At 27.5% G+C, this 24,128-nt stretch overlaps 3 protein-coding genes across 4 annotated transcripts; 2 read left to right on the forward strand and 1 right to left on the reverse strand.

The window, feature by feature from the left end:
• Positions 1–226: 226 nt before the first annotated feature.
• Positions 227–7,250, forward strand: LOC132934329 (macro domain-containing protein CT2219-like). Of its 2 annotated transcripts, XM_061000626.1 has the most exons (8): positions 227–370; positions 450–736; positions 4,696–4,851; positions 4,929–5,045; positions 5,841–5,944; positions 6,023–6,053; positions 6,126–6,199; positions 6,988–7,250. In XM_061000626.1, exons 2-8 carry the CDS (start codon positions 667–669, stop codon positions 7,072–7,074), a joined length of 639 nt encoding a protein of 212 aa, XP_060856609.1. In that variant the 5' UTR covers positions 227–370; positions 450–666; the 3' UTR covers positions 7,075–7,250. The 2 variants fall into 2 exon arrangements, with proteins under 2 accessions (XP_060856609.1, XP_060856608.1); XM_061000625.1 differs by lacking the exon at positions 227–370 and having other exon boundaries at positions 389–736.
• Positions 7,251–11,943: 4,693 nt separating this feature from the next.
• LOC132936591 (BRCA1-A complex subunit Abraxas 1-like) lies at positions 11,944–19,842 on the forward strand. The gene is made up of 6 exons (XM_061003341.1): positions 11,944–12,512; positions 14,882–14,972; positions 15,055–15,170; positions 15,259–15,464; positions 15,839–15,988; positions 19,471–19,842. Exons 1-6 carry the CDS (start codon positions 12,420–12,422, stop codon positions 19,655–19,657), a joined length of 843 nt encoding a protein of 280 aa, XP_060859324.1. The 5' UTR covers positions 11,944–12,419; the 3' UTR covers positions 19,658–19,842.
• Positions 19,843–19,974: 132 nt separating this feature from the next.
• Positions 19,975–23,302, reverse strand: LOC132936590 (E3 SUMO-protein ligase PIAS2-like). Its single transcript, XM_061003340.1, has 2 exons — positions 22,543–23,302; positions 19,975–22,477 (listed from the first exon to the last, which is right to left on the reverse strand). The coding sequence occupies exons 1-2, from the start codon at positions 23,300–23,302 to the stop codon at positions 21,474–21,476; spliced, it is 1,764 nt and encodes a 587-aa protein (XP_060859323.1). The 3' UTR covers positions 19,975–21,473.
• Between the last annotated feature and the right edge of the window lie 826 nt (positions 23,303–24,128).

Genomic DNA, 24,128 nt, shown 5'->3' on the forward strand with positions numbered 1-24,128 from the left:
ATTAGCAGTAGTCGTTGGTAGCACTAGTGGCCCGTCGGCCGGACAACAACAACACTAACGTGGAACATTTTCCACTCCTTCCCGCGACTGCATTTCGCGTCAACCACTACGACGCCGTCCGTTATCAGTGCGCTTACGCTCTGTTATCGGGAAATTTCACGTATTTAAAATAGTAATAATTACGATAAATTTTTCATACACCGTCGTCGTGTAAATACCCAAGTCTCTACGCATTACAATAATATTACATTATTATTATTATTATTATTATTATTATTATTATTCCGCGTTCGTTGTCGGTTCAATCCGCTTCGCGTCGCTTTTCTCGTGTCGTATCGGCTCGCGTCGACTCCATCCGTCCCGGCCGAAAGTAAATATAATAATAATAATAGTAACTGATTATTAAACATTATACTTTCGTGGAGGTATACCGCTGTGTATTATTACAGTTATTACGTCAATTTCGTCAGCTCCGCGGCGGTTCTGTTCCCACCCGACCACTACGGTTTCCGGTGTTACTTCTGTCACTGTTGCTGCTGCTACTGCCGCTGTCGTTGCCGCTCACATCGTGTGTTTGTCCGTTGGAGTTTGATCTGTTTCACTGCTGCGCTGGTGCTCGGCCGTCGTTTCGCCGCCAACAATTATTTTGTTCGGATTTCCCGTAAAATGGCTACGGTTAACTTGGAATCCATTTTACCATGGCCGGAATACTTTAGACAGGTCTTGAACAGCACGAGTAAGGATCACATCCGTATTTTTTCCAAAATGTCTGTCCCCGCCCCGGCCGCCCGTCCCTCGCGTTCCGTTATTGCGTCGTTTGTGCCGACGCGAAAATGATTGATCGCGAATCGCGGTTTCCGCAGTCTCTGTCCCCATCGCTTTACGATTGATTCTGAACTTTGGTTTTTCAGAAAAACTTGGATACCCGATCCGCGTCGGAAATTTTGGAGGTTAAGAGGCACGCGGGTTATTCTTTTAGTTTATTATTATTATTATTATTATTATTATTATTAATTATTATTATGGCTGTCGATATGTGGTTGTCATGATTCCGTGCTCGTTTACCGACAAAATATTTACGATGGGTTACAACCTACGTGTAGTTTTTTAAATGCCGAGTGTTCCTGATTTGCAATGAAACATATAAATAAGAATATTTGAGTTTTTACACAAACAATATTATTATCTCTATTTAATTGGTCTTATTAATATTATATAGTTAGTATCATCATATAAATGATAAATAGAGGAAACGAAATATACTTTTTAAATAATTCAATGGGAGCTCAGCAATAGTGCTTGTGATTTTTTAAGTACATTATATTTTTTTATTATTATTACGATTGGTAGTTGAATTTTAAAATATCAAAATTATTTTACAAAATTACTAGTAATTTCATAACTCAAGTAGGTATTTAATATAGGTATATTATAAAGAACAAGTCTCAAACAAACATGAATAATGATTTGTTATTGTACAGTTATAAAGCATATATAAGGAACCTCGACATGTACATCTAATAATATAAACTGTCATAATTTTTTATATAAGTTAGTTTATGTGTAATGCTAATTCTTTGCTACAGTGTTGGCCTGGCCTGGGCCGCAAACGCTGCCGGGGCCCCTCCGTTTTTTTAGGGTCTCGTACATTTTTTTATTTGCTTGGCGTGTGCCTATTCTGTTTAGGGAGTAAGGACCCCGTAAAGTATTTATCTATATATTTAACCGTACGCAATTTTTCTTTACAGAGCCCAGATGCTTGCCTATTATAGTGTGAGCAGGTCACTATAATAGTACAAGTGTCAAGTAATAAGTAGGAGGAGGTTTTTTTTGGATTAATTGTGCTACTGCAAGTTAAGATAGGTTTTATATCTCTCCTTAAAAACAATGGGCTCAGACGAATCCACGATGTCCCCGCTCATCCACCCTGCAGTGGCTCCGCTGTTGGATTCAGCGATCATGAAAATGTTGCATATAAAAATATATATGATTTATAATACTATACATCTACTTATACCTATATATACATAATTAAATATTAAAGAATGATGAAGATTTTACATTTACTTTTGAAAGTTTACGTGAATAATATCATTCATAATATTATATATAGCTTATGGATTTGTTTTAAAAGTTAAAATTCTATTGGTAATATAAATATAGTTTTAGTTTTCGTAATTTCGTTTCTGTGTAATTAATAATTATTATTTTGCAGTTTCAATTATTCAATAATTTCATGGTTTATTTTACTAAACAAATGATTCCCCCCTTTAGGCTTCGCGTTAATATTAAATGGAGTGATTTTGAAGTATACTCATCCTATATTTACTTTTAAAAAAATGAAAAAAAAAATGAATAAATTTAGATACATCTGCGTTTACTAGAACATCATCTGCTAAATGATTTGCAGTAAAAAATAAGATTCTCAAAAATAGAAGTTGGTATAGCCATCAGACACTCTTTAATAGTAGTACAAAAAATATCAGGAATTTGAATATAGTAAAAGGTGGTGGGCTTTTTTTCACCAAAATGTCAAGTAAATTTGTATTTCATGATAAGGCCCCATAAAAAAAACTGCCTTTTGTGTGCCAAGCCGACACTGTTTTGCTACAACCAGAATAGTCACCAAATGTTTCAACGCCTTTTAATAATGATAATAAATCGTAATCTCAGGACTTGGACTTATAAAAACATAAACATAAATCATAACAATGAATAATCATAATTTGTGACAAACTAAGTTTTTAAAAAATTAAATTTTGTACCATGTTATTATAAAATAAGATTTGCACTTGAGAGGTATTATCACTAATTATATTTTATTAGAAAAAACTAAGGTCGTATTTGTAAAAATTATTACAATTATTTCTAATAGTCATTAGTCACTATTAGGTTAATAATCGGGCATCGCATGGAATGCAATAAAATATGCTTATACATAATTTCAATAGTTTTATATGTGCGTATAATGTATGCCATAGGCATTAAAAAAAAATTTCATTTTTCATAAAAAATAGTCACTTTTCAATGAGGTATTAGTTATTACTTATTACAAATAAAGGTACCTAATAAAAAACAAATAAAATTTTTTTTTTTATTTCTATTGCCTTCCAATTAAAGAAAAGTTTGAGGTAGTTTTATTCATATTATTTCATAAATAGCATAAAACTGTAATATTAAATTCACAAAATACACCTGAAATAAAAGTCTGTACTTTTGACGTTATGGATTCACTGTGGATGACTCGAAATGGTATAATTTAACATTGCTTGCAAAATATGCTGAATGACACCAAATGTTATCATGTACCTTGTTTTATTAAATGCTCAATTTGAACAATTTGGTCAGCGTTTCATTCACATTTCAATTTGTTTTTTGTCAGCTCTCATTTAAATACTTATTATTTCTATAATTTCCAAGTCGTACATTAATGTTTTATTTATTCAGTGTCATTACAATAAGTAAGATACGCAGCAAACATGTTGATGGTTAACATATTTTCCATGTAATTTTTTGAACTGTATATTTTAATTATTTTAGTCGTTTTCAAAATGTGTAAAAAAAAATTAAATATACCTAAATGTTCATTTTGAGTAAATTTTATTTATTTTTATTAACTCAAGATTTGAACACTTCAGAAATTGTTTTTGGTTTTTCCTGGTCAGATATTGATTAAGATTGTGGTTTCATCCAAGTAACAAAATATCAATTTTATAGTAAATAATATAATATGATACAATATAAATCAAAAGGCCTAAACCCTATAACAACAATTATTTGTCTAACCTTTTTTAAATAAGATTACTATTCAACCACTTAAATGTAATACAATACACTATAGTCGGCGTCAAATAAACTGGCTGTTGGTGACTTCGCGCCGCGTGTCGTTCTTACACTTGGTACCATAATTTTATTTGGGGCGTTATACCTAAACCTATTTTTACAAATCCAGTTTCTTCATGTGCCCGTTACATAAAATATACAGTTTTGAATGGCTAGCGTTGACTGGGAGCAGGTTTACCAGCCGCCAGTTTTTAGACGCAGGCTCATTATATTACAATACACATTTCCAAGACCTTCAATAGAGTATATAATAATTAAATCAAACAATTGTTTAAAGTAAAACTAGAATTAGAATTTCTTTAATGATTTGACTGAAAAAGTACTTAAAAAGGTGATATTTTAAAAGTTTGTCAATTTTTTATTGATTACTTATATAAAAATAATATGTTTTATTTATTGTTATAAACATATTTTGTTGTTTTTCTGTAGATAGTTATCTTAGATTGTGAAATTTGAGTTTGTTTTAATTGAAGAATATAGAATAATATTGGTAATTAGACATTCATATTTCAATTTTGTTTGTACCAAATATTTTTAACTGACTGTCAAAAAAAAATTTTTAATTTTTTCCTTTTTGAGATTCGTTTTAAATATTTCAAATGGTTTCACACTTGTGTTACTTATTTGACCATAGAATTATACATCTTTTCTACATTTAATTACTTTTTTAACTACTCATTTGATTAATTAACTATTTTGATAGTTTGATAGATCATATTAAGTTTTATTTTTGATATGTTAAGATAAATAATTAATATATATATAATTAACTAACTAGTTGTAGCTATGCTTCAACTATATTTAAATAAATTATATATAAATTTGTTAGTAAGTTTATTCTTTCTTTTACAGATAAACCAGCCTTTTTGAAACCCATTGATGGTCCAAAACCAGAGTTTAATAAAGAGTTAAATGAAAAAGTATCTTTGTATCAAGGCGACCTTACAAAATTAGCAATAGATGTTATTGTTAATGCAGCCAACTCTAAGTTAGCTGGAGGAGGAGGAGGTAAAAATATATTTAAATTTTTATCTCATGCCAATATCTGTAATCAACTATCTAATAAATATTTAAATATTTCACAGTTGATGGCGCTATTCATAAGGCTGCTGGCCGAGAACTTCAGGTAGAATGTGCTGCGTTAAATGGTTGTAAAACCGGTTGTGCCAAAATCACCAAAGGGTATAAACTCCCTGCCAAGTGTAAGAGAAAAACCCCATTAATAGTATTATTACATGTATTTATATACAAGGTGTAACAGGAATACCTGAAAAAAAAATTTATGCTACATCACACTCATTATTCAAAAAGTATTAATATTTTTGAAAATATTTTTTTTTACATAGTTTCATGTCTTTACAAAATAATGTGTTTTGTTTGTTAAAACATTATATTTTAAATATTTTTATCCTTAAATATTTTCTGAATTAAAACAGTTTTAATTCATCTTTGAAAGCAAAATATTTTTCTGAGTTATTTTGATACATAACAATCAAATTTAAGATGAGTAGTTCATGAGTTATAAGTATTTAAAGTTTACAGTCGTTGAGTAGTGGACCAACATTTAAAGGTGGGCACGCACACTTGACGATTTCCTAAATTTTATTTTTATGAATCGAAATACTTGGAAAAATATTCTCTTTTGAAATATGAAACTAAAAAATTTGTCATTCAAAAGATAAAAAAACTTCAAAACTGTAAAATGGATAAAAAAATATTTAAAAAACTAAATACATTTTAAAAATGTTGTTTTAAAGACTATAAATAAATTTTTTTATAGATTATACTTTTTGAAATAATGAGTGTTAAATGATAACAGAATCCCCCACATACAGCCTACATATAATTTGGACAAGAAAACAGAAAGATCATTTTTCTGTTTTAATTGTATGATGTTAAGTCATTTATTTAGTGCTAATAATTTAAGAGAAAATAATAATTCCTTCCTTTGTTAATATTATTTAACGTCTATAAATAGTTTAAATTAATCGTTTTAGATATCATACACACAGTTGGACCAAAAGGAGAAAATTCCGAAGAACTGCAATCAGCTTATCAAAACAGTTTAGATTTGGCTGTTGAAAAGAAGTTAAGAACAATTGTAAGTATTTAATTACAAATTAAATTAATATTATTTTTATTTTTAAATTTTTTTTAATATCAATATTTTTAATTTCAGGCATTTCCGTGTATTTCTACTGGCGTTTATGGTAAATTGACATATTTTAAACTACATTACATAGTTTCAATTTTAAATATTAAATGTATGAAAACATGTTTAGGGTATCCGCAAGAAGAAGCATCCATTGTTGCCTTGAAAGCCATAAGAGACTTCTTAGAGCATGATCATAACTTGGTAATATATTAATTTTTACATTAATAATTGTATACATGTTTTTAAAACTATATTATCAACAAAAAAGCTAGTAAAAATAATTATTTTAGTTTAAGTCTAAAGTATATTTTATAAAGCATAATATGGATGCAATAAAATATTTAGATGATTTTTCTATTTCTGTCTATCAGGTGCACAATATACCAATTAATTATATTTAATAATATTTTTTACACAATAGTCCAAAACTGTGTTCTTGGTCTGTTATTATTTATAAATATTAAATATGAAAATTATCACTATTGTAAAATTGAGTTCATGACTTATATTATTTCAATTGTAAAATCTAATAGTATACTATTTCAGATACTTTCATAATCTTGTCTTTTAAATTTATAATAATACTTATTAAATCGTATACTCAGATCCTAAAGTGTTGTTCTTAAAATTATAATATACTATTTTACTTGTGTAATAGACAAATTTAAAAATAAGTTATACATTCATATTTTATCAAATTGTATTACCACAAATTGTTTTCTCAATTAAACATTCTCTTACTAAATACTGACTAAAAGATAAGCTCAAACTCAAATATCTGTTTTACATAAAGTCGTGCTATTAGTACCAAATATCTAAAAAAAAAAAAGTTTATTTTAATAATAATAAATATCTTTTTCCAGTATTATCAAAAAAATATTTTAATATTATTGAATTGAATTGAATTACAATTTGTGCCTACATGATGTTGAATTGATTATTTTTTGTTAACTCAATTTATGTATTTTGTATTAATATTTCTTTTTCAGATTGAACGCATAATATTCTGTGTATTTCTCGATACTGACAAAGAATATTATGAGAAATATCTACCATTATTTTTCCCTCTCGAGTAAGATTTATATTATGTATTGTAAAATATACTAACCTTTTTTACAGCATTAAAAATAATCATTTATACATTGTTTTAATTCGTTTTCATTTTTTTATATTATCAATATTGTAGTGTATTAATACAGTATGTTAATTGTTTAACTTTAAAAAACATTTAAATATATATCAATCTGATGAATTTTTTTTTTAAATTCTTATATATTAATATGTGTTCCATGTAACTTTTTCTATTTCCTAGCCCTATAACTGTTTGATAAATTATGTTGCAAGTATTTTAAAACAATTACCCATTTATACCTATAATATAAAAGTTCATACATAACATTACCATTGAGCTTATGTTGTGCATTATAATATTATGATGTATAGTAAACAATATACTCAATAATAATAAAAAATAACATTCTGTGTTATGTATTACACCTTTCAGAAATTAAAATAATATGTGTTAAAATGCATGTACGTACTTCTTAATATGTAATTTGAATTCATAAATATCTGAAAGATAATAAATATATTATACAAAAAAAAAAACTCATTATTTCTATGAATTATTTATCCATTCTATTATTATTTATTTTATTAAATCTCAATCTTCAATATGTTAGCAACCGTCTATCTTATGTATCTCCTGATAATAAAACTTTATTTAATCTAATATTTGTCACATGTTGTTTAAAATATAGGTTCCATAATAAACTAACATATTTTTAAAATATTGAACCATGCACACTATTTTGGCCATTACCATTTTCCTCCAATAAGGAATTAAGAATATAATAAATAGATTATTATATAAAACGGAAAAAAAAGAAAAATTCCTTTAATTTCTATTAATAATATTATAATATTATTGTTTTATCATATTATATTTACAAATAAAATAAATAAATATTAACAATAAATTATACACCAAATAAATGTGTATGTATTTCAATTAGGCTTAATCAAAGTTACTATGTTTTCAACTGTTACTCTCCTCCCTATTTATAATAAGGTACATTAGCTGTGTTCTAACACAATGCCTTTCTTAATATATAGTTAAGAAACACAGTCTTATTCAAATCAAAATAGCCAATCTTATACCTTAAATTGATCACATAAGTTAAGCGGGCTCCAAGTGCATCATGTTTTGAGGAGTAATATTTAGGCAATTTACACGACATGTACATTTGGGCTGTCTATGTGTTAGTAGTAAATGAACAATAGTGTGTTTCCGAGAATCGCGTCAAGTAACCACCCCGGATGGTACTCTCGCACTCGCACGCTATTGTCAATACTTCGCGAAAAATGAAATATATTTGTGTTTGCATAATTATAAAGATTACTAAAAGCGCTAGTATATTATATTATTATACACACTTCCTGAAGTTCGATTGTAATTTCGAAAAAAATGGTTGAATTTATAAGCTTCTAAACTATGCTCTTTATGAATCACTTTTTTTATTTAAAATCAGATGTGCACAAAATAAATACAAATGTAATGTAATTATTTCTTGGGATTTTTAAAACAAAATCTTAATTTCAGGTCCTTTAAAAATGAAAATTGAAAATCGATTTCTTAAAAAACCTGGATATTTTGTTAAAGAGTTGGTACATTTTTAAAAAATTAATATCAAATATTCCGAAATATGTGTAATTTACAGCCGTTTATCGGTCTAAAACGTGTGAAAAATATGTGTGCTGCGTTCCCCTAATGATACATCGGACATTTTACCAACTACTAAAACAATTTACCTTTGCCGTATAATTTAATTTTGACATTGTCCCTTGTTGCGCCAAGCCAAAAAATATTCATCCATGAATATCAAAATTAAAATATTTCATGATTTTATTTCATATAATATAAAAGATCAAACAAAGTTTTGTAAAATTAAATTTAAAAATATTCAGCAGCAAGACTGTTTATTGCTTTACAATGTTATATATATTATCACAACAGCCGTTAATCGCGTAAGTCAATGAATAAAGACGTTATCGAATTATCTAAATCAAATAGTACGATCGACAAAATATGATAAATTTTCGAAACAACACTTCTTGATCTAATATTTTGAAATACCATCATCAATACGGACCGTTTTTAAGGAGTTCAATATAGGCAATTTTTATGTTTATAGGCACATGGGTCGTGTAAATTTGTGCATAACTAGTAAGTGATCGTTTGCGTGAGTGAATGTATAAAATAAATATTGGAGAGCTTCTGCACGAGCACGTACAATAATATGCCAATAAAGCAGTACTTTACAGTTTACACTCTAATTACAAATGTAAATTTTAGTGAAACACTGAAACTTAGTTTCGTATTTCCAATAATAAGCTTACTGAGTGACATTATATAGTATGTTCACTTATTATACAAATTGGAGAGAAGACGTTTATCTATAGGCCTGTATAATATGAGTCGATTTTCGATATTTATTGTTTTCAATATCCAGTATTTAGCTCTAAACCTTGTGATATTTTACTATTAGAATTATCGAAAATTAACTTTCTTTCTACAATATTGGTATAATAGGTGTTTAAGTGTTTTTACTCACAAACCGCTCACGACTAACTGTATTTTTTTTGGAAATACAAAATTTAATTGTTATAAAATATGTCCATACTATTGATACCGCTTAAGCATAATTAATACATACAATTCAAACCAGAAGCTATAATAGGAATATTGTATATTAGTATTATAGCGATGAATGTATTGATTTTACAATGATACGTATATTTATTTTGCGCTTATTTATAAGTAGGTACCAGCTACTACCCAGTCTAAATAATGCTTCGATTTTAAACTTCAGTAGGTATCTTTACTGGTGGAAAAGTGAATCTAGTTGGTACATTAGAGTGGTAAAAATTGAAATTGTTCAGTAGTTATCTAAAGCATACTGCATATAGGGTACTGGGTAAAACAAAAACAAACATTAAAAAAAAACAGGAATTTTTACAGAAAAAAAATTTCTGGAGGTTATACGACAATGCATTTTAGATTCTAAGCGAAGCGATGAATATATATTGATTTTATAATAATGTGTTTTTTTTTTAATTTTAATTTTTTATTTTTGTGTCTGTCATCAACTTTTAATACAGTAAAAATGCTTGGATTTTCTTCAACAGTAACTTTTCTGATAGGAAAGTGAATCTAGATGGTACTTTGGGGGGTCAAAAGTAAACATTTCCCAGTAGTTTTTAAAAGCGACGTGTGAATAAAAGAAAATATTTATTTTTACAATATTGGATATTTACTCGATTTCTCATGTAGCGGTTTTGTTATTTTATTGTTATTTAAAAACGAATGGCTGTAGATACATGACATTTTGACTGAATGTTTATATTAGCATTTTCTATACTCCATAACATTTTCCAAATATTTTGACTTATTTTGAGCTGTTTACGGACATTTTCAGTTTCCATTTTTTTTAGTTTTTTTTCCTATAAATATCAATGAAATTTTATTTGTTGGTTAAAAAAAGCTTGACAATTTAATAGAAGGCTCCTAGGTTATTGTTTCAAAGGCAGATTAAAAAAATTAAAAATCCATAGTTTTTTTTATAAGCATTTAAAGTTTAAATATTGACAAAATACGTAAAAATGACGAAAATTTGCAAATTATTTTGAGTTAGAAATTCTTAAAAATTTTTCCTTTTAAATCTAAGATTTGAAAATGTAATACAAGATTGTCCATGAGTTTGTCTACCTTTATCAAAAAAAAAAAATGTCAACAAGAAAGTCAAATTAAATTTTTAGAAGCTTTTGAAATTCATATTTTTACAACATTTGATATTCACTCGATTTCTTATGTAACGAGTTCCTTATTTTGTTGTAATTAAAAAACAAATGACTATAGATACTTGAAAATTCCACTGAATGTTTATGTTAGCATTTTCTATACACGATAAAATTTTGAAAATAATTTGGCTCTTTTTGAGCTGTTTGCGGACATTCAATTTTTTTAGTTTTTTTTCTATAAATATCAATAAAATTTTATTTGTTGGGGAAAAAAACGTGAAAATGCAAGGCTCCTGATATAATGTTACAATAGCAGTTGAAAAATATTAAAAATACAAAATACATAGGCACAATTTTTTTTATAAGCATTTAAAGTTCGAATTTTGACAAAATTTATTAATTATTTTGTAGTTGAAAATTTATAAAATGTTCAACTTTTATAGCTAAGGATTTAAAATTTAAAACAAGGTTCCACGTAAATGGGTTATAATATATAAATTACTTTATTTACAATATTATCATTAAATATACTTGGTAATATCATAGGCTGACTGACCGTTTTCGCTCAGAATCGTTTTTCTTATACAATGATATTATATCATTGAATTCAAATTTAACTCCATCCATTATAGTGACCTACTTATTATCTACTGTACAGCAGAGCGACATCCACTTACCCACCTTTTTGTTTTTATATTTATTAGATTTACACGTCAATTGTCCGGTAGAGTACAAAATAAATGTAAATATTATAACTATACACATATAATGTGCATTTTAATAATTAAATATCGAATAGACCCAAAATCTGATGCTTCTTCGTGCATTTACGATTTCTTCGGTCTTCCTCCGTAGTCCGTACAAATTTAGAATTGTACAATAATGACTATGATTGATAATAACACTAATAAGCAATAGGTAATAGGTAATATACTAATATTATTAACGTTAAAACATCCTTTAAATGTGTCTAGAATACAGCTAAATAGAAAAATTATTGGTATTTGTTCTTTTTTATATTCCGAGTTCAGGCTTAATTATAATGTAAGACTAATTATTACCTATCGATTCGTGCCGTACTGCCGTCGTAAAGCAATGGCACGAACTTATCAGTTTGCTGGCTTAGAACTTAACTCTAGTTTTTAGTCAATAACACGATTATAAAGAACTAAAGTTTATACGGTATAAGTATATGTTAAACCGTGTAAAGAACTTTATAATCGTGGTCAATAGCCATAACATTATTATTAATTATGGCCAATGGCCATAGACAATATCACGGTCTTCAAATATAATAATATAATATAACACGTAAATGTTAATAATGTTATGTATATTGTCTATGAGTATAGCAACGTTATCTCCGTTGACAATATTATTGTTTTGTTATTTCTTATCATCACGTTGAATATAATAATATAATAATAATAATATTAAAACAAAATAATAAATATTATACAAATAACGCACTCCGTCCGACGTCCAGAATTGTCGGCAATCGCCAATCGGCATTCCGCCATTTGCCGATCGCCGTTCGTGTAGATCGAAAAGGCTGGTAACGACCAAACGGATTGTCTGGTAACCACTATAGCTTGCCTGCGATCGCAATTTCCCATCAGTCATGTCACGGGAATACTACAATTTGCGATTCGTCGTCACCACACCGACGCTGTCCATCACCGAGTACAACTGCCTAAAAGAACCTTGTAACCAGGTACGTGCAATTGTTGGAATTCTTTTTTGAAAAAATCTTGTACTTATGTATGAACGGTGAATGCTGTGCGCCGAGGCAACGAAACACGTTCCTTACAACACTGTTAGAGTTATTCTAATTTAAATTACATTTTTAACTACCCGCCAAAGTTGAAAATGTAAATCATTTCGGTTTGAGGTTTCCGTTGTTTAACTATCAACAAATTATAAAACTTTATTATGGACTTTTTTTTATTATCATAGGCCCAATTAGGTGGTGGCTCCTGGTTTCCCACCCCCCTGACTTAGCCCCCCAAATATTTACCAGACTCCACATAATAGGTACAAATATAAATTATGTTTAATACTATCATCAATATAAAAATTTTATTTACAAAGCAATTTATGGCAACAAGCTATTTTTCTTATCACCAAATATCATAATAAATAACCAAAAATTTTTTATGTCGACAAATTTGAAGTTTATTTTAATTTTAATTTTTTATTTGTTATAGGAATTGGGAAATTTCATTTTCAAATTAAAAAAAACCTCAAATTCGTTCACATTTTTTTTCTTAAAATTATTTTATCAACTTGTTATGAAATATAAATCTGTATTTTGGTGATAAGAAAAATAGCTTGTTGCCAATAATTGCCTGGTTAAAATTAAAGAAAATTTTAATATTGATGATATTAAACAAGTAGTTGCTGAAGATGTATATAAATTGCAACAAGTAGCTTTCACTATACCTGTTAGTTGCGCAACCTGCAAAAGTTCATTTTCTTCAATGCGGTGATTAAAAACTTGTCAGAGAACAACAATGAGACTAAAACGATTTAAAAAATGTATTAATATTGAATATCGAAAGAGATGTAACTAATAGTCTTGACACAAAAACAATTATTGATACATTTTCAGCAACTAATAGAAAATTAGTATTGATTTAATATTATTTTATGTGATTGATATTAATTTATATGCACATTTTGTATTTGAGTAAAAGTTGAGTTAAAAACGTGTTATGGTATATATCTATACTAATATTATCAAGAGGAAAGATTTGATTGTTTGTATTGAATAGGCTCCAAAACTACAGAACCGATTTAAATGAAATTTGGTACATAGATAATTTAGACACTGAGAAAAAACATAGGCTACTTTTTATTACTAAAAAAGGGCTGGTAGGGGCTGAAATGGGCTTAAAGGGGCTGTAAGGGGCTATACTGGTTCGAATTGAAAAATTATTTTTTTGTTGGATAGTCCATTCATTGAGGAAAGTCATAGGCTATATAACATCACGCTACATTCAATTAATAGAAATGCTCAAACAGGGATTTTGAGATTTATGATGGAAATATTTGTTTATAAATGATTGCTATTGGTTATAGGAGAAATAATTAATAGAAATAGTATTTATTTATTATTGGTTGCTATTGGTTAATCGGGCAGATCAGGTACAAGCATGCATCAAATCGAATTTTCACACATTGCGTACCAGGGTGGCTGAGTTGCACTTACTGCAGTGAGTTACACCAAAAAGGAGTTGAACAATCACAATTTGTTTAAAAGTTGTAATTTTTTAAGGGCCACAAAGTGTGCAGGATCAGCTATAGCCTATATTAAAATATATACGTTCGTGTGCAGATCTCTGTGAAGAAGATAGCCTAATTTAAAAAGAGTTAAATTTGGTTTTTATTCGTCGGAATTTAGTACGTTTAGGTTAGGTTAGGACTATGTATTAATTGATAACATTAATCCGCCGTATTATATCAAAATAAACTTGGTATAACTTTGATACTTTAGAGTTAAATCATACACTTATGTACAAATCGCACTGGGTCCGCGATCTACCGCTGGTAGATTGGCCTACCTGATAATATACTGCTGCGAATCAGAATTTTTATTCCAGGCATCAGAAAAGTTAAGATAAATTTTGAACACCGTACACCGAATATTAAATAACGAATTGAACAAAGTTTGAGTCATATAGAGTTGGTACATTTAACGGGCAACAAAGTGCACAGGATCAGCTAGTTTATTTATAATTTTAAATAAAAATTTTTAATTTACTACCTAGTTTTATATGAATTTATTTGTGTATTGTTAGTAGCCAGCCGGTATATTAGTTAGGCCTGTGCTGTTGATAAAAAGCCCCCCCCCCCCCAAAAAAAAAAAATTAACCCTAGTTGCGCCTAAGTCTATTATTTGATTACAAGTATGAATGTTGTAGGTATGTTTGCTTACGCCATAAAATTATTTTAACTGAAATATTTAAAATAAAACAACTTACCTACAATTGTACTTTTTTTGAAAATTGTGATTTAGCTATATGATTATTTATCAATAATTAATAATTATCTACATATCTATATTTCTATAATTGTTTTTAGATTGGATTCCTAATTGGCGATAAAAAAATTAAAGTATCAAATGTTATAACTGATGAATCGTTAAACAACACCATCACAGAAGAAACAATATGTAATCAACAGTACTTTATAAATACAAATATTATTGGATACTTTGTTCTAAAGAATTTTTATTATTTTATTTTTGATTCCAGGTGTCCATGCTTCATATCCACTACCAGATTTTTATGAACAACTATGTTCAAACCCATTACAAATAGACTACAAAAAATTGAAATACTTCTTACAGAAATGTCCAGCAAATTATGAAGTGAGTAAATAAACTATTTTATACCTTTGTCTAAATGTCTAGATTAGATTTTATGTTAAATTAATTATGTACACCTACTTTGTTTTAGAAATCTATTGTTGGTTGGTACAGATTTCGTAGAAATGCTGTATTATCTCCCAGTATTGCTGATATTCGTTTCCATGCACAACTCAGTAATATTTTTGATAAAATGAGCGTATCATCAAACAAATTTCTGTTTTGTATGTTGAACCATAACTATATTGGTTCCATGGATCATAAATTCAATCATATTTTTTACAGATGTGACACTGGGTAAATACTACAAAACATAATTAAATACCTAAATTGTAGACAAGCAATAATATATTATTATTTAAAGTAGTGTCGGCCTAGCCATGGGTCTCGTAAATTTATTTGCTTGGCGTGGTTCCTCTTGGTCTATATAGGGAGTAGGAGACTCCACAAAGTATTTATAAATATTTTTATCATTACGTAATTTTTAGTTGAAATTTTTCTTTACAGGGCCCGAGGCCAATTATTATGGGGCCTCTTAAAAAAAAACTGATCTGTGGGCCCTTGGTGTGCCAGGCCGACACTGGTTTCAAGTGTATTATACTATTATGAATACATCGTATATTAGTTTATTGTGAACATTTTAATTTGAAAAATTATTTTGTTTTCTTTAGAAAATGCTTGAACCCAGTTAAAGTTGATATTGTGAATTTGAGTACAAAACCTTTCATCGAAGATGATAATCTTGGATATAAGACCAACATTAATTTAATCGATAACTGCAAAGCATACACAGACACTATAAATAAAGTATTTGGAAATGGGTAAGTCAACAACTAAATACAATTAAAATAGTAGTAGGTAATATTATTATTTCCAGTGCAAAATCCATTTAAGATTAAATTATTGAAAAAGTAATGTTATGAGGAACTTATGAAATGACTTTATTATAAAATACCTGTTTAATCATAGCATCTTGTTAATTTGCATGATTCTCATTAGTAAAGAACAGACTTCAGTTCACTAAAAAGGTTTAATATAATATTAGACACAGGCTCTACAAAATATCAAAACATGCACTAAAAGGTTAAAAAAATATTATTTTTTTTTGTTTTGTTATACAAAATCAAATTTAATATGTTAACCTGATTAAGCTTTACTTGAGGTGAGGTTAATGAGTTAAAATTTCAAAAACAAATTAAAATTAGTACACAATATTTTATGCATACATGTACACTGTACTGTTATGAATATCTTATAAGATGATATCAATTATAATCGATAATTAAGCATATATACATTATTCTTGTTACTCTCACTATTTTAACAAATATAATAAGTTATAACTTTAATTTACATAACTATAAGAGTGAATCACACGTTCATTGATAGGTATAATATTAGGTACCATTTCTAATTAAATACGCAAAAAAAAATGTTTATTTTTTAATTCATTTCTACTTCATTTACCCTTAATTTTCCTTTAGTTTGTACAGTTTCTCATGTGTTACTATAGTGTAGTAAGCATGCATTGGCGTGCTGGGTCGAACTGTTTGAATCTTGAATCGAACCAAACCTTTGATGTTCGGTTCGGTTTGAAATTGAACTCTGTAAGACTTTTCGGCCCAAATAGTTCAAACACCAAATATTTGTAAAATTCTTCAAAAGTTATTTAAAAAAATGTATAATCACTATTTACTATTAAGAAATAATTAGACCATTAGAGATCACATACCTACATTAAATGCTATTTTAATCATATTTATTGTTACGGGACAAATCTATTTTGGGTTTACCCATGGTAATATTCCAATAGCGCGGCTGTGTTGATAAAAACATGTTCACAATTTACATTCTATACGTCTTCTATAATAGGTAATACGAATTACTAAAGTTCAAATATAATTGTTATTATGATTAATGGTTGATTTAATTTTCACATGGTAAAAAATGTTGAGTTTGAGTTTGAGTTTGACTTAAAATGATTCTATGTTTGTTTCGTTAGAAAATATTAAGGTCCGGCAACATTCTTTTTTTAAGGTATGTACATTTGTGGTATCAAAATTTGAAATGTTAGCTATGAAAGGAAAAACTTTTATGAATTCTTACTGACAAATAGTTTGAACATTTTCAAAATTTTGATTTTTTCTTTAAATATAAATGCATATAAAAAATAATTAAGCCTATTTATCTTTAATATTTTTGAACTTCCATTAATGAAATTTATAAAGAACCTAGTATCGAATTTTCCAGCTTTTTTTATCAAGTAAAAAAGTTTATATTGAGAATAATTTTAAATAAAAGGTAGGCAAGTGGGTGTTACTCTGCTGTATAGTAGGTTACAAGTAGGTCACTGTAATGGATGGTGTTAAATTTGAATTCAATTATATAATATTATCATTGTTTTAGAAAAACGAGTCTGAGCGAAAACGGTCAGTCAGCCTATGATATTACTAAGTATATTTGATGATATTATTGTGAATAAAGTAATTTATATATACCCTATTTACATGGAACCTTGTTTTAAATTTTTAATCCTTAGCTATAAAAGTTGAAAATTTTATAAATTTTTAACTAAAAAATAATTATTGCCAATGGATTTTTAATATATTTCAACTGCTATTGTAACAATATATCATAATTAAATTTTTACGCTTTTTTACCCAACAAATAAAGTTTTATTGATATCTATAGAAAAAAATTGAAAATTGAAAATATCTGTTAACAGCTCAAAAAGAGTCAAAATATTTTCAAAATTGTATGGTGTATATAAAATGAGAATATTAACATTCAGTGAAATTTTCGTGTATCTACAGTTATTCGTTTTTGAATTACAACAAAATAACAAATTCGCTACATGAGAATCGAGTGAATATCCAATATTGTAAAAATTTGAATTTCAAATGGTCATAAAAATCTAATTTGACATGCTTGTAAACATTTTTTTTTTTTTGAAAAAAGTAGATAAATTTATAAATAATCTTGTATTAAATTTTCAAACCTTGGATTTAAAAAGAAAAATTTTTATGAATTCTCAACTCAAAATAATTTTTTAATTTTTGTAACTTTTTCCGTGTTTTGTCAAGATATGAACTTTAAATGCTTATTAAAAAAAACTGTAACTAAGGATTTTTAATAATTTTTCTTGTAACATTATAGTAGGAGCCTTGCATTAAATTTTCAAGCTTTGTTATCGAACAAATAAAATTTTATTGACATCCATAGAAAAAAAGGCTAATAAAATTGGAAATGTTCCTAAACAGTTCAAAATATTTTTAAAATTTTATCGTGTATAGAAAATGTAAAATGAAAATGTTCATTTTTTTTAAAGTTACACCATAATCCAAAACTGATTTTGCGTAAAAATTCCTGCTTTTCCTTAACTTTTATGTTGTTTTTCCCAGTGCTTTTGATAACTATTGAGATTGTAGCATTTATACAGCCAAAATATTATTTAAAAATTTAAATTAAAATTATTTAAGGAGACACTGGAAAACAGATCAATATTATAATAATTAACTAGTTGCATTAATCTATTTATAGGAGCATTTTGACCATAGTTAATGGGTTACTATTGGGAATTTAAAAAAAATTTGACCTCCCGAATGCACCAACTAGATTCACTTTCCCATCAAACAAGATACTGTTGAAGAAAATCGAAGCAGTTTACTGCCCCAAACCATGATGATAGACACAAAAAAAAACACATCATTTTAATATCAATACATTCATCGCTCCGCTCAGTATCTAAAATAAAAAAAATAAAGAAAACACACATTATTGTAAAATCAATACATTCATCGTTCCACTCAAAATCTAAAATATAGAAAATTCAAATAATTTCTCTAGGCTTTAACTAGCTCAAAAAGAGCCAAAATAATTCAATAACGTTACCATTTATGGAATATTAATAGTGCTAATATAAATATTTGATTAAAATGTCATTAATATTTGAGTTAGTAAAAAAAAATAAAATCAATATTTTTCAAAAATTAGTTTTGTGTAAAAATTACCATTTTTTTTTTGTTTTTCTAAAATGTTGCTCACTGACAGAAAAACACACACACATACATCATTGTAAAATCAATACTACATTCTTTCCCTCTGCTCAGAATCTAACATGGGGAAATATATTATGTATATTAGATGATAATAAGAAAACTTTGTATTTAATTTAACCATTTTACAAAACAAATTTTTATCTTACCTAGAATATAGTACAACCACCACAATAATAATAATAATAAAAAAAAACAATAAATACAATTTTCAAATATTTATTAAATGGTCTTATTTACAATTACAGGAAAGAACAGTGTTCAAAAGTCTCTGTGTACAACATGAGAACTGCTTTGATTGAGGAGATGAATAAAATGGTTAAACGAATAGTAGAGAATGAACAAGAAGTTATCAAACTAAACACATCTATAGAAGCAAAAAAACAAGAGATAGAAATGAAAAAGAACGCTAAGCCTTGTATTCCTAAAATATAATGCTTTTATTAGAAAAAAAAATGAATATGTTTGTAATTTTTAATTACTACATACTTCCTTTATTTAAGGCTTACAATTTTTAAACGCTTATTATTATTATTATTATTATTATTATTATTGTGTACTTTAATGTTTCAATTCAGCAATTTTTGTTATAAAATAAAATAGAAGTTACCTTTATGTATGTATTTTTTTAAATTATGAATATAATAATACGCTTCATATTAATGTGATAAACTTGAATAATACAATTGTGAACTGTAATTAAAAACTTGAAAGTATGAACTTTTTCGAATCATAATTAAAATTAATATTAAAAACGGAAAATGTTTGGTACGATCTACAGACATTTTTTTTGCTGAATTCAAATATTTTTTCAGAATCAAAATCAGATAATGTTAACCAACTTTAATTTTGTCAAAACAATAAGTATGTTGTTGTAAAATTGGTGTATTGAAATACATGGTTATAGAGTTATTAATATGTACATGCGTGTACGAGATAGGTTTGATGATGTGGAAGGAAACGATACCCGCATTTAATTCCTCTCAAACTAATTTAAATAAATCATTTACAACTAACACATAGATCCCGGGTGGCTATGGCAAGATTAGAAATTGCCTAAATGTTGCCCCTTAAATAATGACCGTTGCGAGGCGCCTTAACTACAAAATGATTTGGACATTTTCGTTATATTGACTAATTTTGTCAAAATTTGAACTTCAAAAAAATTGCACCCATGTATTTAAATATTTTTTTACAGCTATTAAAAACATATGTGGGTCTTTACCTAACCTAGGATTACTTTACCAGGGTTTTATTATAATTACATTTTACAATTTTATAATCAAGTATAGTCATATTGACATATTATTGTAACAGAAACAATAAATAATAGTTCATAACACAACGAGTATACTGTATAAGTATATACTGGTATATAATTATAAACAATAATATAAAATTATGAATGAATTCAAAAAATGAATAGTTGTAAATAGCCACATAGGTAAAAATATGTTCAAATACAAAAAAAAACATTATTAATTAAGTTGGTTATAATTATTTTATAGGTACACATGAAAATATTATACGTACAGCGATCAATCAAAATAATAATATACTAATATGAAAGGTTCAAAATAAAAGTTGCCTAGATAGTTAAAATTAAAAAATACAAAAAGAGTATTTGATAAAAAAAAAATGCTAATCATACAAATTATATGTTAGGTTACATGTGAAAATATAAGTACATGTAAGTTACAAAAATAGTGAGGAATGAAAGATTGAACAAAATTAATCTGTTCACGGGTGAAAATGTGAAAAAAACATAAATAGATAATTGGGCGTATGAATATAAACAATAAGAAAAATTTGAATCATATAGTTATGAAAAAACTTAATAAAAATAAAATTACTAAAATAAAAAAATACCTACCCATTATCAGAGCACACATTTATATTGATTCGAGTAAATCGACGGTACAAGTTAGTAATAAGTAATAACCATGATTTAAAATTAATACATTGATTATGACCAAAATTATTATGACAGAAAGGATATTAAATATTTTTATCTTGTTTAAAATAATAGACCCTATCATCTTTTGAAAAGTTTGTGTCCAAAATTGTTTCACTTATAAATTATAATAATAATAAAAATAATAAAAATTAATATAAAAGTTAAGAGGCTTCAGTTGTAGTGGTAGGACTTGAAGGAAGGGACAAAATGTTTATTTTAATGTTTACTTGAAATTGTGGTTTTAGTTCATCTTTAGTAACTGGCTGTCTAGCATCTGCTGCCTGGGCCACATTTTCACAGTTTATCTTTTTGCTTTGATGGTTCTTCATCCTCATCCTTTGTCATACCGACAAGATGTGGTTTCAAGTTTTCAGATTTCTGGCATTCTGAACCTCCTGGCCTAGGTTCTTCTTTTGACTCAATGCATTTTTCATCGTCAATGTCATCTAAATCGATAAAATCAATAGGTTTTACTTTATTATCAATAGTTCTATTCATATTTTTTGTATCTTCATTTTCTTCAGGTATAATCCATGAACCATCTGCCAAAATTTCAATTACATTGATGTCGTCACTAAGTGTAGGACTTTTTATAATTTCCAAAAAATAATTTTCTATTTGTATGTCATCGTACAAACACGATTTATTACACGTTGGGCACATCCATTGTGGCTTTTTCTCGTTCATTAAAATGAATGTACCTGCATCAAAACACTGAATATGATCACAATGGATAGATTTTGCAGGTATCTTCATTCTAACTTTACTCAATGGACAGACCAAGGAAAAATTATAAGATGATGTAGCGGTCAAATCTGGATCAACATTTGTCAACTTTTTAATAATGTAATTTTTTGTTTCTTCTGAACTCCTCACTTTTTTATCATGAAGTTTTTTCATCAAAGTATCTAGACTTAATTGTTTTACAATATACATTGCCAAGGCGTATTTTTTCCCATCAGGAATCCAATTTATAGAGATAACATTTTTAATAAATGGACAAAGTTTTAAAAACTGAGTAATATTGATAGGTCTAGCAGCTCGTCTAGACTTCATTTCTGATCGTTCACGAGTAACAATAGGTGGCAATTCACAATAATAATTACAAACTCGAATATGAAGTCCAATGGGCAAATAATCAGTTACCTCATCATACACGTAATTTTCCAACTGACAAATCCTTATTTGGTACTGAATACCATAATATTCAGGTTTACCAGGGGAAATGTCCCGGTTCATTGAAATAAGCGTTGCTTGTTCGACTGACATAGTATGTTCAAATGTACATTCTCTCATACCTGAAATAAAATATATATTAAATATATAATAAATTTAAAAAGGGTAGTCATAAAAATGTTGCTACCTTTAGCAAAGTTTGATAATGTACATATTTCTGAACCATCTAGAAGAGTTGGCTTAATGATATCATCAATAACATCATAAAATGGTAGATTTTTAAACTTGTAATTGGCTACAATTTGAGGAGATGGGATGAGAGCATTATTGTTTCTACCAGTGGATGCATTCAAATCAAACCTCAATGTATTTTGTATCATTGCATACATATTTTGTTGATTTGAGGGCATTTGGGATGGACGAGGGGATAGTACAATAATTTGAGGTCTTACTGACTGATCATTGCCAGACACATACTGAATGTGATTGTTAGCCATAGTGTTTTTAGGAATAGTATTTGCACCAGTGAGGTTTCTATATATGCCTCCCTCTCTTTTGGTCATAAGATGTGGCAATCTAGCTTGGGGCATATACATTGATTGTTGATGATATTGTGGCGGTCGGTACATTCTTTGTTGTGGGCTTATAGGAATCATCTGACTTTGTCGAGGCCTTTTTTGAGTTTGCATGGAACTGTGCATCATATTATTATTAGAAAAACCAGATCGATTACATGGCAAGAGATGGTATATATCATATATTTTTGATAGATATGCTACATAGTTAAGGTCATTTGGTCTAGAACTTAACAATTCAAGTGCCCGTTCTCGTAATTCAGTTCTTTGTCCTACATTATTTCCTCCGAAAGCTTCCAATAATGCTCTCAAATCACTATGCCGGAAACATTTCAGCATTTTTCTATAATCTTCATCATGTAAATTATTCATCATCACTAAAACAAAATTAAATCTTTTTTATTAAAAGTATAGTATTAATGATAAAATATTAAAATAAAATCCACTTTAAAATATAATATGTAATATGGGTTAATGTGTTATTAATTTATTATCTCTGTAATATTTTAAGATTCATTTTAAATTAAAAATGTGGTAACTTGATAAAAAAAAAACCTGTAAAGTAGGACAAACATTTGAAAAATTATCCACAGACTATGAAAACAGATAGCTCACTCGGGATATAAACAAAAACTATAAGTATTATAACCACGATATATTATAATGCATAACCAAACACTCAATTTAAATATGTTTAAAGTATGCCAAAACTTTTTGTAGATTCTTAATTTTTGTTATGTTTTTTTTTTTAAAGCGTATGAAATTGCTGAAAAATTAACTATGTCTACAAGACACCATATTTAATTCCCATAATTTTATGTTGGGTTAAGATTGATTGATTATAATATTATAGGTTGATGATTTCGCGTTACTAACTATACCATCGCTACAAGAGAAACGTCTGACATAGTTTTAGAAAATCACTGGATACATAGTGACATATTATATTAACAATGAATAAATACAGTAACATAAGTATAAAAATATAATAAAAAGTATAGTAAATATAATAACAAAATTATACGAGTTACATTTGTATAATGACCAAAAAATTGATATCAATATTATATTATCAGGGAGATTCCCACTAATTTTTTTGGAGTAAAATAGACATTAATGCATTCCAACATACTGACTTGCCTTTTATTTCGATAATAATTTTGAAAACATATTTAAATTTTTTTGAATCTTTTGAGTC

This window comes from Metopolophium dirhodum, chromosome 1 (assembly GCF_019925205.1).
Source record: "Metopolophium dirhodum isolate CAU chromosome 1, ASM1992520v1, whole genome shotgun sequence".
NCBI classification, from domain to species: Eukaryota; Metazoa; Arthropoda; class Insecta; order Hemiptera; family Aphididae; genus Metopolophium; species Metopolophium dirhodum.

Excerpts from the sequence above, each read along its gene's own strand:
- LOC132934329 (XM_061000626.1), top strand. The coding sequence starts at position 667 with ATGGCTACGGTTAACTTGGAATCCATTTTACCATGGCCGGAATACTTT. Across the intron at positions 5,046-5,840 it reads GTATAAACTCCCTGCCAAGT|ATATCATACACACAGTTGGA; the intron begins GTAAGAGAAAAA and ends TAATCGTTTTAG. Across the intron at positions 6,200-6,987 it reads TAGAGCATGATCATAACTTG|ATTGAACGCATAATATTCTG; the intron begins GTAATATATTAA and ends TTTCTTTTTCAG.
- LOC132936591 (XM_061003341.1), top strand. The coding sequence starts at position 12,420 with ATGTCACGGGAATACTACAATTTGCGATTCGTCGTCACCACACCGACG. Across the intron at positions 15,465-15,838 it reads TTTTACAGATGTGACACTGG|AAAATGCTTGAACCCAGTTA; the intron begins GTAAATACTACA and ends TGTTTTCTTTAG. Across the intron at positions 15,989-19,470 it reads AATAAAGTATTTGGAAATGG|GAAAGAACAGTGTTCAAAAG; the intron begins GTAAGTCAACAA and ends TTACAATTACAG.
- LOC132936590 (XM_061003340.1), bottom strand. The coding sequence starts at position 23,302 with ATGAATAATTTACATGATGAAGATTATAGAAAAATGCTGAAATGTTTC. Across the intron at positions 22,478-22,542 it reads ATTATCAAACTTTGCTAAAG|GTATGAGAGAATGTACATTT; the intron begins GTAGCAACATTT and ends ATTTTATTTCAG.